General features: G+C 36.4%; 2 protein-coding genes and 1 long non-coding RNA gene across 3 annotated transcripts; 2 read left to right on the top strand and 1 right to left on the bottom strand.

Annotated features, from left to right (window-relative positions):
* The first annotated feature begins 390 nt into the window (after nucleotides 1-390).
* LOC132623672 (protein POLLENLESS 3-LIKE 2-like) lies at nucleotides 391-2,762 on the top strand. Its single transcript, XM_060338464.1, has 4 exons — nucleotides 391-702; nucleotides 1,130-1,342; nucleotides 1,470-1,625; nucleotides 1,704-2,762. The coding sequence occupies exons 1-4, from the start codon at nucleotides 535-537 to the stop codon at nucleotides 2,586-2,588; spliced, it is 1,422 nt and encodes a 473-aa protein (XP_060194447.1). The 5' UTR covers nucleotides 391-534; the 3' UTR covers nucleotides 2,589-2,762.
* A 237-nt stretch (nucleotides 2,763-2,999) lies between these two features.
* Nucleotides 3,000-6,582, bottom strand: LOC132623673 (L-ascorbate peroxidase 3-like). The gene is made up of 8 exons (XM_060338465.1): nucleotides 6,257-6,582; nucleotides 5,597-5,646; nucleotides 5,307-5,372; nucleotides 5,182-5,230; nucleotides 3,970-4,046; nucleotides 3,814-3,872; nucleotides 3,620-3,716; nucleotides 3,000-3,442 (listed from the first exon to the last, which is right to left on the bottom strand). The coding sequence occupies exons 1-8, from the start codon at nucleotides 6,486-6,488 to the stop codon at nucleotides 3,206-3,208; spliced, it is 867 nt and encodes a 288-aa protein (XP_060194448.1). The 5' UTR covers nucleotides 6,489-6,582; the 3' UTR covers nucleotides 3,000-3,205.
* A 1,516-nt stretch (nucleotides 6,583-8,098) lies between these two features.
* On the top strand, nucleotides 8,099-11,122 carry LOC132624514 (uncharacterized). The gene is made up of 3 exons (XR_009576532.1): nucleotides 8,099-8,296; nucleotides 9,682-9,734; nucleotides 10,731-11,122. It is a non-coding gene; the product is annotated as an uncharacterized LOC132624514 (long non-coding RNA).
* Nucleotides 11,123-11,911: the final 789 nt, after the last annotated feature.

Below are 11,911 nucleotides of genomic sequence, written 5' to 3'. Positions count from 1 at the left end.
TTTTTTATTAGTTAAAGGAATTTAAAAAAAAAAAACAAGAAAAAGTTTCTTTAAAACTAATAGTTTAATTAGAAAAAAAGTGTTTAAAAAGAAAGAAACAATATGTTTATTAGTAAAATGATAATTTTTTACCCAATTAAATAATAATAGGGGCATTTTTTACCCGATTAAGTAACAATAAAGGCATTTTCAGACTAAACTATTAACAGCAGGGATATTTTTGGATCATCCAATTATCGGAGGACATTTTTGTTCAGTCCGATATAGTATAAGGGCATTCTGACATTTTTCCAAACAATAATTAGAACCCAACGGCTAGTAAAAAAACGGTAACTACAATTTACAACGGTCAGAAAAATTTGAAAGTATCTCCCTAAATTCGACCCAACTCATAACTTTGTCAGTCCGTCTCTCTCCGTTGTTCTCTATTTCTGTTCTATTCTCCTAAACACCTCTCTCAACTCGCCCTTCATTTCTGTTCAGATTCCACATATTCTTGTGTCAATTTCACGTAATACGAAATAGTAGAAGAAGATGTTGCAAGATATGTGGAATGCACCCCCTGGTTTCAGACCCACCAAATCGGCGCCATCTTCTCCGGCCAAACCCCTTGGTGTCTCAAGAACTCGTTCCGAATCCTTTCACGTTGCCCACAAAGTTCCCATCGGGGACAGCCCTTATGTCCGAGCGAAAAATGTTCAAGTAAGCTTCTTCGACTACCCCATATTACTTTTTTTGGATGCAGGGGGGAATGCAGAGTGTAAGATATGGGTTCAATATTCGAACCCTGTCACTTTGTAAAGGAACTTGCATGTGTCACTATCAAAGTACAAATAATTGGCTGCGAATGAGTAAATTAAATGAGTAATTTTGTATAAATTTTTTTACACATAACATTTATGCTCCGCTTCAAAAATTAGTGGTTCAATTTAACCCCTACCTAATATGTTACATCCGCCCATGGTTGTGGTAGAATGCCGAACTCAAACTCATAAAGTTCAAATACTAGATATAGTTCTGTGTGGATGCATATTTTTTTATGTCCATTCATTTTATAAGTTATGTTGTTCTCATTTGATTGGTTCTACTATAAAAATTGTTGTGATGTCGTTTCCATTTATAATTTCAGTTGGTCGAAAAGGATCCGGAAAGGGCAATTCCATTGTTTTGGGCAGCAATAAATGCAGGAGACAGAGTGGATAGTGCTCTTAAAGATATGGCAATTGTAATGAAGCAACAAAATAGGGCTGAAGAAGCCATTGAAGCTGTTAAATCTTTGAGAAGTAGGTGTTCAGATCAAGCACAGGAAGCTCTTGACAATATCCTGTTAGACCTATATAAGGTCTGTTACATTTTCTAAATATTTACGTATCTGAGAAACATATTACTGCTTCAAAGCACTGCAAAAATCTTTCAAACTTTCTTCTTTATTCTACCGTTAACAATCTGTAAAATTGTGATATCTGCAGAGATGTGGAAGATTGGATGACCAAATAGTCCTCTTGAGGCACAAATTGTTTTTGATACAACAAGGTTTGGCCTTTAATGGGAAGCGCACGAAAACGGCCAGATCCCAGGGGAAGAAGTTTCAGGTTTCTGTGGAGCAAGAAGCAACTAGATTATTGGTAAAATACACAATTGTGAGACTTGTACTTCATAGGTTTAGATGAAAATCATTTAACAAGTATTTATTAATCTTCCAGGGGAATTTAGGGTGGGCACTGATGCAACAAAATAACTACATTGAAGCAGAGGATGCTTATCGTAGGGCACTAGTGATTGCACCAGACAACAACAAGATGTGCAATTTGGGTATTTGCTTGATGAAACAAGGGAGAGTTGGCGAGGCGAAAGAGACACTTCGGAGAGTTAAACCAGCAGTGGTAGACGGGCCCAGAGGTGTAGATTCGCATCTCAAGGCCTACGAGAGAGCACAACAAATGCTCCGAGACCTCGAGTCTGAAATGATGAATAAAAGTGATGATAGAATTGAACAAAGTAAGCTGTTTGATGCCTTCTTGGGCTCTTCTGCTATCTGGCAGCCTCAGCCTTGCAAGGAACATAATAGTACTAGCACTTTGAGTAATAGTACCAAGTCATGCCGCCAGCCTCAAGATGAATTTGCTAATGAGAACATCAATTCTACTAACATCATCACTGACAAGACAGGTCCTTCTCTGCAAAAGAGTACGCTGAAGCCAAATATTTCATATGGGAACCTACTCAATATCGACGCTCCCCCATTTTATTCATCCAAGATTATTAAGGAACCAGCAAATGCCCCTTTTCCAGAAAGTCTTAAGAGAACAAGATCTGGAAATGCATCTCACTTAATGAGAACAATTGCTGAACCAGAGAATAAGATGAGAAAGCAGTCGATTTCACCAGAGAAATCAGACGATAGATGGGCAGGTTTGCTGCCAGATAGCAAGGATTTTGAAGATGCTATAATTGCTGCTGCTCTGGGCTCAACTCAGGAACGATTCAAGTTGGAAGGAAGTAAAGATACTGGAATCGTTCCGAGGAAAGTTGACAAAAGATTGAGGGTTTTTCAAGACATTACCTTGTCTATGATTCCACGAGCCTGATTAATTTTATCTTTTAACTATGATTAGTAATCTAATTGCATTTTTAAATTACGGTAACATCATTGATTTTTAACATCACCGGAGATAAACTTGTTCTCCTTTACTTCCTCAAGGAGGTCGGTCTGATGTCGTAGTGTAACACATTATCTTTAGGCAGCGTATAATTATTGAGAAGGCCAACATCCCTTTTTTTTATTTTTATGCCTATACGGCAATTAATCTTCAATAAAAATTTACTTCTTCTTTCTCATGTGATGATAGATAGTAGTTTTCACTTTTTCAACACCATGCTGTCTTGTCACACTCCAAGTAAGCAATGTGAAATGTTATCCAATCAATGAAATTCTTGCTCAATAAGGAATAATTGAAACCTTTTGTAGAATTCTGAATATATAGAAGTCACCACCAAAGAAAGGCACAGTTTTAAGTTTTATATTATTACTACTAGTACATTTGAGTAAATTTTACATATTCAAGTTATGATGAAACATGGAGATATCCCCAAGATTTATTATTTAAAGAAACGTGGAGCCATTCAGTCGAACGGCCTTTTTATTCCTGCTTATCAGTTTCTGGTTTACTATATATCTTTCTAGTTCACCAAGTTACTGTAACTACTACTGTGACGAATACTTGTTAGTTCTCCTCTTGTTGATTAGATAGAAGACACTCAATATCACAACAGCAGCTGCAACAACAACTCCAACTCCAACAGGCCTCTGTGACACCTGCATGTTATTCAGAGCTGACTTGCTTTTTTGCAATGTTGATCTCAAAAATGATGAATGTGGTAATCCAAGGTCAGAGAGCTTCTTGTGTGCCTCTTCGTAGTCCTTTAAGAAATCCTCATTTTTCTGTCACAGAATTAAGTTTATTAAATTTATCAATTACTACAGAAAAATCGACTGTGAAGTTGAAGAGTAGATATGTGCATATTGTTAAATCAGAAGAAAGTTCTCAAACAATATCATTGACGTGTTGCAACAATTGAACTTTGAGAATAGACATGGTAACATGAGCTATCATAATACCTCTGCATAAAGGTCCACAAGGCCGCTGAAGTCTGGATCCTTAACCAGAGCTTTATCAGTGGGAAGTTGACTCGAATCCTTCTTTTCCACAAGCTCCCTAATACATCAGTGTATCATTTGGGAAAGTAAACATGAGAATATTTCTTTTAATCAATGGTGAAATATAAAAAAGTCTGGTTGTATAGTAATCATACTTAAAGTATGAGTTGTCAAATTTGAAAGTCTTGTCAGTGCGAGGACCTGCTCTTCTGGCCTGCAGCAGCAAACCCAAAATAGGAAACCTTAAGACAAATAGCATTTATGTGTGAGAAAATATCAGTATCTTGATGTAGAGCCATATTATATAATACCATTTTGAGGCCTCCAGATAATGCTACTATATGTCTGTTGTCAGAGATTCCCACTTTGTGAAAGACATCTCTTAAATCTGATGCACCAAAAAAAACAGCATTGAAAAGAGGAACGCAGTAAGCAATAAAAGACGTGTGGAGGAATATAGCACTGAGCTTTAAAAGCTCTAAGAAATTCATGCTAAATCCAACAATTGCTCCAAGCCTGGGCGGATTTACATGACAGTGTATATATAGGGTCGATTTTCTGTGTTTATGTACATATATTTACTTTCGAACACCTTGACTAAATGTAAAAGGTTAGCTCAAGTGGTCTAGGGTGTTCAAAATTGTCTCTAGCGTCCTAGGTTCGTTTCCCATTAACAACATTATATTTTATATTTAGCTTTTGTCGTTTTTTCGAACCCCCTGAGTGAAAATCCTAGATCCGGCACTGGCTCCAAGGTTGCTGATAACAGTTTTCAATAGTCACAATATTAGCAATAGGATGTAATCAAGCCAGTTCATGGTCGTCACTGTTCATGATAATCAAGAGCTGCACAAGTTGGACTATGTTTTTTTCTGTTCTTTCTTAGAAGTTCTCCTGAGAAATATATGGAACCGCAAGTGGAAACAACACTTAGAGGACTATGCAATTAGTGCAAATTACAAAGAAACTAAAGAATGTAATCTCCAAGATTATTGACATGTAACCGCAAATATGTAGAACGAAGCAAGAGTTCCTATATTCAAGTTGTTCAGAAACAATAAACTGCAAGAACTACAATTATGCACCAAATAGGGTAATAATCAAGTCCCTCTCAGTTTAACTCAAAGTCCTCTCATATCAGAGTTAGATAGCTGATAGCTTTTTATTCTCTGGCAATATAAAAGTTTTTCAAGCAATGGAGAAAGCATATAATTTACAAATTTATACTAGCAAGTACTAGCTATTCTTTTCCTATATATCAGGCTAACTCTTTCCCCGTTAAAGAGGCATATTTTTTCAACATGATAAATAAAATATCTTTCCCCGTGTGATGAAATGTTTCAGCTCTGAAAAGAATCCCATGTTAGAGAATGCACGTGCCCCTCAGCGATTGTGTAAGGGCTTTCAGAGGGTTTATAACCGTCCTTGGTCACTCAACACATTCTCAAAGTGTGAAATTTCGCATATATATAAATTAGATAAGTAATTAGTAGTAAATTTGTGATCTTTTAAAGATGACTAACCTTGACTGCCATCAGGAAGGTACCTTTCATCTGGTGAAATTGGTGAATCCTGGTAGAAAGGTAAAAGTTAGTGATGGGTTTAATATAAATAAAAGTAGTTAATTTTTCATCCTTCCTCTTCGTACCTTTCTACCAGGGACAAACTCGATTTTTGGACCACCAAGCATCTCAAGAGCAACAACCCCAGCAAGCTGCAGTTCCAAATATAAAAAAGATAGTACTACTACTAATTGAATTAAGCACAATGTCGATTCTGTAAGAACCAGTACAGTATTCTTTTTATGCTCTTTTTTTATTACTGAGATGCATCTAGCATTAATTAGCAATTTGCTACACCTACTTAATTATCATTGAAATTAAGCAGCCTTCTCCAAAATGGACAACATGTTATTGACACAACAAGTATAGATCTCACCTGATAGAGGTCAGGATACGTTATTGTGCGATGGTTGTCCTTGATAATTGCTGCACTCCAGATACAATATAAAGGCATTCATTAATTAGAAGGTGGTAGTATTACTATTGCAAAAGAACACTTAAATATAAACAAAATATGGGCTTTGGTGTATGCCGTCTTCGGAAGACAATAGACTGGTTTATCTTACTATAATGTTGGAAATTTTTTGAAAAGATCGAATGGTCAATCTTGGTCTTAAAATGAGAATTCCGTAAAGATAAGCATAGCCATCCCACCGTGACTAGGCACAAAATTTAATAAAGAACGAAAGATTTTTAAAATTTGCGTCTAATCAAGCCATAGATATTTGTATAAGAAATTTAAAGACAAATTAAGAAGTTTAATCTTAAATTCTTTCAAAGTATAGAAATATTTATCGACAAAAAAGGAAAGTGCATTACATATATTCGGACATAGGGACTAATATTGAAACATTAGTAGCTGCAAAGATCCACGGCAAAAATATTCATGTACTTTAAAATGAAATCAATTAAGCACTAATCAACCATTGCACTAACAATTGATTAATCAATGAGAATATAAAATTTATTTGCGCGCATATTAATTAGCTTATGTGAAGATACTGTAGAAAAGTTAACAGGCTAAAATGAAGCTCACCAATTGCAGTTTTGATATTATTATTGGCAGATTGAGTCTTTGGTTTAGCATCAGTAGAAGTGCTAGTTCCTGCATAAGCATGATGAAAATTGGCAATTGAGAATTGGGATGCATACGCTAAACGAAGCAGATCCCAAGCACTGTAATTCTCCTTGGATATAAGATTCTGAAGCTCAACCCGTGCTTTTGCTATCTCATCCCAGTACTCATTATCAACTTGTGGTGCTGCCATTGATAGTATTAATATGATAGCGTTGTAATTATACACTGAAACTATATATTATGCGAAGTGATCGTCACCTTTTGATTTAAATTTGATTTGAATAGTGAAGTTATGAAACAGGGATTATATATAGAGAGCAAAAGGAGGGGAATTTTATAAGCGTGACGTAAAGATGCAATGAATATGGAACAAAGCAACGAATATGGAACAACACAAGTAACGAACTGTTTATTTTCTTCGTATGACACTGAATATGACTCGTGAATAACATTGAGGAAAAAAGTCGTGATGTACGCGTTGGCCTTTAATTGGAGGAAAAAGAAAAGAACATTTGTAATTTTGTATGAGGGAAGAAATATGCTAATAGTTTTCGTACCCCTAATTGCTATTGAATTATTATTTCAAAATTTTTGGGGAAAGAACGTAATTGTCCCTTGAAAAACAAAATAGTTACCCGCCCTTAACCCCCTTACTTTCGTGCCCTCAAACTATTTATCTGGAATGTCCTCAAAATTATGATACCAATATGGTATATAAATATATTGAGATGATATCATGTTCATTTATTCAAAAGACGCTTTTCTCAAAAAATATCTATGATATCATTATCTTATATACATATATTGTAATGTTATATATCATGGAGGACTGCTTCAGTCATTCAATGAGACACTCCTAAGTTCTCTGTAATACCATCGTGGTATATAAACATAGTGAGATGGTGTTATTTAGGTCTACTTCAGTCCTTCTGTTAGTCCTCCATGAAACCACACCATGATATATAAATTGTTACACTCCATAATAATCCGTGCTACTGTGTTAAAACAAGAAAGAATGAGTTAAGAAGGTTCAAGGAAAGTTAATCGAGTTAGTAAGAATATCGTTATATATATGGTTGTCTTAAGTATCTCGAGGTGACATGGTAACCTAAAGGATTTGAAATCGTGTTATGAGTATGTATATGAGGTAATGCGAGTGACCTTTTAAAGTATTTGAGATTATTAGTAATGATATAGAAGATGGACAAAATATATGAACATACTTTTGCGATTGGAGTTTCGTCGAAGCTGTGTGAGTTCTCTAATTATGTTTAAGGTTATTGTGATTCTCTGGACCTTTCGAGATGTGTATATGGATATTTATTGATGTATACAAGTGTGTATATGTATGCATAAGAGGTTACATGAGGTTGGAAGAGGATTAGAAGTTAAACGAAATGAATCGGAACAACTTCAATAAAATCTCGGACCCGATTTTAGTCTATATTGTAGGAGGCATATCTCCTAGTATATGAGGAGTTTTAAGGTGTTTCAAAAGCCTAAAACGAAGTTCATCGAGTCTAGTTTTCAATGAAACAAACCTCTTGTCAAAAAGATATCGGGGTAATGAGATATGGACGATGCAAGTTGGATGAGCGGGGATTAAGACTTAAATGTTCACAATTTTTCAATTGTGGCCGTGTGGGCCCCACAAACACAAGGCAAAAATCAGATTTTTGCCCATGCTCAGTTGGGGGAACGTGCAAGACCCCTTGGGCAGAAACATATCCAACTTTGTTGACCAAAAGTTGCATGCAAACTTATTTTTCCCAATGCCACAAATTGAACAAGAGAGAGAAGCTCTCATCTTCTCCAACTAGAGAAAGAGAGCCACGGCTATGGCAGCTCCTCCACCACCAAAAAAAAAATCAGTTTTCTTCCTCAAATCAACTCCTCATCTAGTGTACAAGAACGTGTAGTAGTTGTTGGAAAGAAACAAGGGGGTGTAGCACCTCAATAGGGTTGAAGATTCGGCCAAAGTGAAGAACAAGTTGTAAGGTAAGAATGTTTATTGTTCTTGTGTTGCATGATGATTTGAATGTATAGTTCATGAAGGTTGTTGTTGGATTGTTGTTGTAGTTGAAGTAGAGAGTGAGCCGTGAGTGTTGGGGAAGCCATGGTTGGTTTCATTTTGTATGTATTGTTGGTGAATTGAATGGGTGTCAACATATGTAAATGAACAAAGATTGTAGAAGTTGGTTTATGATGTTGTATGTTGGTATTGGACTGTTTTGTGAGGGATTTAGTGAACTGTTTTTACTTGATATTTTGATTGTTATTATCATGAATTTCATGATGGAAATGAAGGTGTTTAATGGTTGGAGTTGAAACTAAAATCGTTTGTGAGTTGTTGTAAGGATTATAGAAATGACGATGTAGTTTAGTTGTGTACGAATTGATGTTGTATTTGTCGTGTGGATAGCTGGTCATAACCTACTGAAAATATATGAAAAGAAGGCATGAAATAATGTGTATGAATCATAGGTGGTTTGCTTAGTATGTTCGTAAATGTTTGCAAGAATTCCGAACATTGTTTAGGGACTGTTTTGGACATGTTATTGGACTGTTTTGGACATGTTGTGGTAATGGACTGTTTTCTAAAAAGTTTAAATGAGCCATGTGTTGTAGGCTTTAATGGAATCATGTTTAATCTCCTTGTACATGTATTGGAAATGGATTGAATGTGTTGTGGTTTGGATGAATGGATGAAAATCATGAAGTTGTTATAGTTGTGTTGAAGCCGTGTAAAGGGGCTGTTTTAGGGGAAATTATGGACTGTTTTGTGCCAAGTTTTGATTGTTGTTGTTATGAACATTGTGTTATATTGTATGTATGTTGAATATGTGAATTTAGGTGTTAAAGAAACAAATCAAATTGAAGTACGCAAGCAGTCCAAAACAGTGGACTGTTTTAAGGTTAGAAGCAAATTAGTGAATGTTGAATATTGATTGTTGCTATGAACGTGTAGTGAAAGTGAAGCTTAATGATTCAAGTTGAAATTGAAATGGTTTGTGGGCTGTTATAAGAATAAATATGATGCTGAAACAGTTCCGATAATCGCATAAGTAATGTTGTAAACGTGTTGTTGTCGTTGTAATTGAAGTTGGAAAATTGCGAAATAGAAATTGTAGTGTTGTGTGTGCTGTTTGGCCGTGAGTATGGGACAGTTTTGAATGATGTATGGACTGTCCAAAGTCCCTTAAATCATGTTTATACAAGTTTGGATTGATACATGAAAGAATGACTAGCAATATTAGCTTGTAGCACTAGTTGGTTTGAATGCGAACGAAACGTCGTCTAAATGTTAGAAAGGGATTGTGAGTGTCAAAATACGTATCGAATTCCCTCGTAAACTAATCATAGCTTGTGATATCTTGATATAGGATAAGTACCATTGGGCAGCAAGTACAAGTTATTATACGACTAAACGCTAAAGGTATGTAAAGCTTATTCCTTCTTTTCTTGGCATGTCCTAGACGTAAGAATGAAACGATATGAACCTTGGGGTAAATTCTATTCTCTAGTTCCATGCATGACTTATGATTCTATATTTCCCTAATGCTATTGTCACGAGCCTACTACATGATTGACTAATGAATGATGTATTGAAGTTCCTACTCTTAAAAGAATGGCATGAATAGAAGTATACTTGATTTTCAAAAGCTACATCATGAAAATTGATACATGTACATGAAAGCTGAAACGTTCCTTGCTATGGCTTATAATGAGAGTTGAAAAGAATTGAATATGATTATTATCCCAATACTTTAGAGCTGGTTAGTTGCTTATCTATTGAGTCTCAAAAGATGCATTGCATATATGTGGTTGCTTATTATTCTGCTCGTGCTTATCGCTATATCCTTCACTGAGTCCCGGGCCAGGACACGTTCTCGTGCGCACATCTACTATATTATTACCGAGTCCCTCATTAAAGGGCCGGGACACGTATATGTTTATGTTTATGATGCTATGACTATATTCACCGAGTCCCTCACTAGAGGGCTGGGACACGTTATATATATATGATAATATGATGATGTGATGATATGATGATATGGAGATGGTGGCCAGGAGGGCATATATATTCCTTATTACCGAGTCCCTTATGAAAGGGCCGGGACACGTCTATGTGCATGTTTATGATACTATGATTTTAATTACCGAGCCCCTCACTAGAGGGCCGGGACACGTATATATGTTATATACAGAATGATTATGCAGCTTTGATTACAAAACACTATATGGACATTGATATGAGAATGATACAGATGAAATATGTTCAAAGGCAAGTCTTTATGAAATTCTGTTAGTTGCACTGAGTCCTATACATCTTATCTCAGTATGAGTCTATCACTATGTTTCATGCTTTACATGCTCAGTACATATTCCGTACTGACCCCCTTTCTTCGGGGGGCTGCGTTCATGCCCGCAGGTACAGACGTTCATTTCGGAGATCCGCCAGCTTAGGACACTTATTCAGCTATTTTGACTGCTCCTTTGTTCCGGAGCCTAGCTTGTGGTATAACTCCCTTATGTTGAATTCATATGAGTTTATTTGGGTACGACGGGGCCCTGTCCCGCCATATGATACGGTCATTACTCTTAGAGGTCTGTGGACATTTGTGTGGGTCTGTTTATGGTTGTTGACGCGTTTTATGATTATGACATATGTTTGGGGCGTACCCATTCGTAATGGCAGCCTTGTCGGCTTGCATATATATGTATGTTTGGTATGTTGCATATCGTGGCAGCCTTGTCGGCTTGCGTAGAAAAATATATGTTGTTGTTTAAAAATTGTAACTCCTCAGGAGACAGGTGCCTACGACATACAAAAAAAATATTTTGACAGCTTTAAAACAACACCATACCTTTTTATACAAATAAGTTCATGACATACTAGTTATAAATGATTATAGTTAACAAGTGACATGAGTGTCCAATTCGGGCACTAGTCACGGCCTACGGGGTTGGGTCGTGACATAAATATATTGTGATAGTATCATGGAGGAAGGATTTTGGATGAGGAGGTACTCGGGTAAATATTTTTGGTCGGTTGGGTAAGAAGTGAAATTAATTTAGAGGGGGCATGGGGCAGATAAAAAATTTGCATATATTGAGTTCAGAAAATTTTATTTTTTCTCTGCAGAGTGTATGATTAGTGTATGAATACAGTACGTATATTCATACAATTTTCATACACGATTCACATATATTTTTCATGCTTACCGGAAAATAACCAGATCTGGTTGTGTTTGTCCATTCCGGCGTTTCGCCGTTGAAGCAACACCATTTAGAGCACCACGCCGCCACCCCCACTATCCTCTTCCCTCCGCCACCAGATCTCCGGCATTGCTCCAGCATTTTGCCGTTGAAGTACTGCCGCCACCCCCGCTATCCTCTTCCCTGCGCACCAAATTTGGCCGGTTCTCTGCCAAAATTCCGGTGGATTCCACCGCCAGAGGATGGACAACACCCTTGCCGGCAGGAAGACCATTAACAGTGGTGCCGTTTGGGTTTGTAATGGGTTTTTTTTTTTTTTGGTAGAATTTGTATGTGTATAGGTATTGTAATGTTATGTTTTGTAAATAAAAAAATATCGTCACGTTTCGTAAA

This window comes from Lycium barbarum, chromosome 12 (genome assembly GCF_019175385.1).
Source record: "Lycium barbarum isolate Lr01 chromosome 12, ASM1917538v2, whole genome shotgun sequence".
Lineage (NCBI taxonomy): Eukaryota > Viridiplantae > Streptophyta > Magnoliopsida > Solanales > Solanaceae > Lycium > Lycium barbarum.
This window is presented reverse-complemented; position numbering and strand designations above follow the sequence as displayed.

What these genes read in the sequence shown, in the direction of transcription:
- LOC132623673 (XM_060338465.1), bottom strand. Translation starts at nt 6,488, where the DNA reads ATGGCAGCACCACAAGTTGATAATGAGTACTGGGATGAGATAGCAAAA. An exon ending in CCTTCCTGATGGCAGTCAAG is followed by an intron (nt 4,047 to 5,181) that starts GTTAGTCATCTT and finishes TTGGTGCATCAG; the next exon opens with ATTTAAGAGATGTCTTTCAC. An exon ending in TTTGACAACTCATACTTTAA is followed by an intron (nt 3,717 to 3,813) that starts GTATGATTACTA and finishes CTGATGTATTAG; the next exon opens with GGAGCTTGTGGAAAAGAAGG.
- LOC132623672 (XM_060338464.1), top strand. Translation starts at nt 535, where the DNA reads ATGTTGCAAGATATGTGGAATGCACCCCCTGGTTTCAGACCCACCAAA. An exon ending in TCCGAGCGAAAAATGTTCAA is followed by an intron (nt 703 to 1,129) that starts GTAAGCTTCTTC and finishes TTATAATTTCAG; the next exon opens with TTGGTCGAAAAGGATCCGGA. An exon ending in AAGAAGCAACTAGATTATTG is followed by an intron (nt 1,626 to 1,703) that starts GTAAAATACACA and finishes TTAATCTTCCAG; the next exon opens with GGGAATTTAGGGTGGGCACT.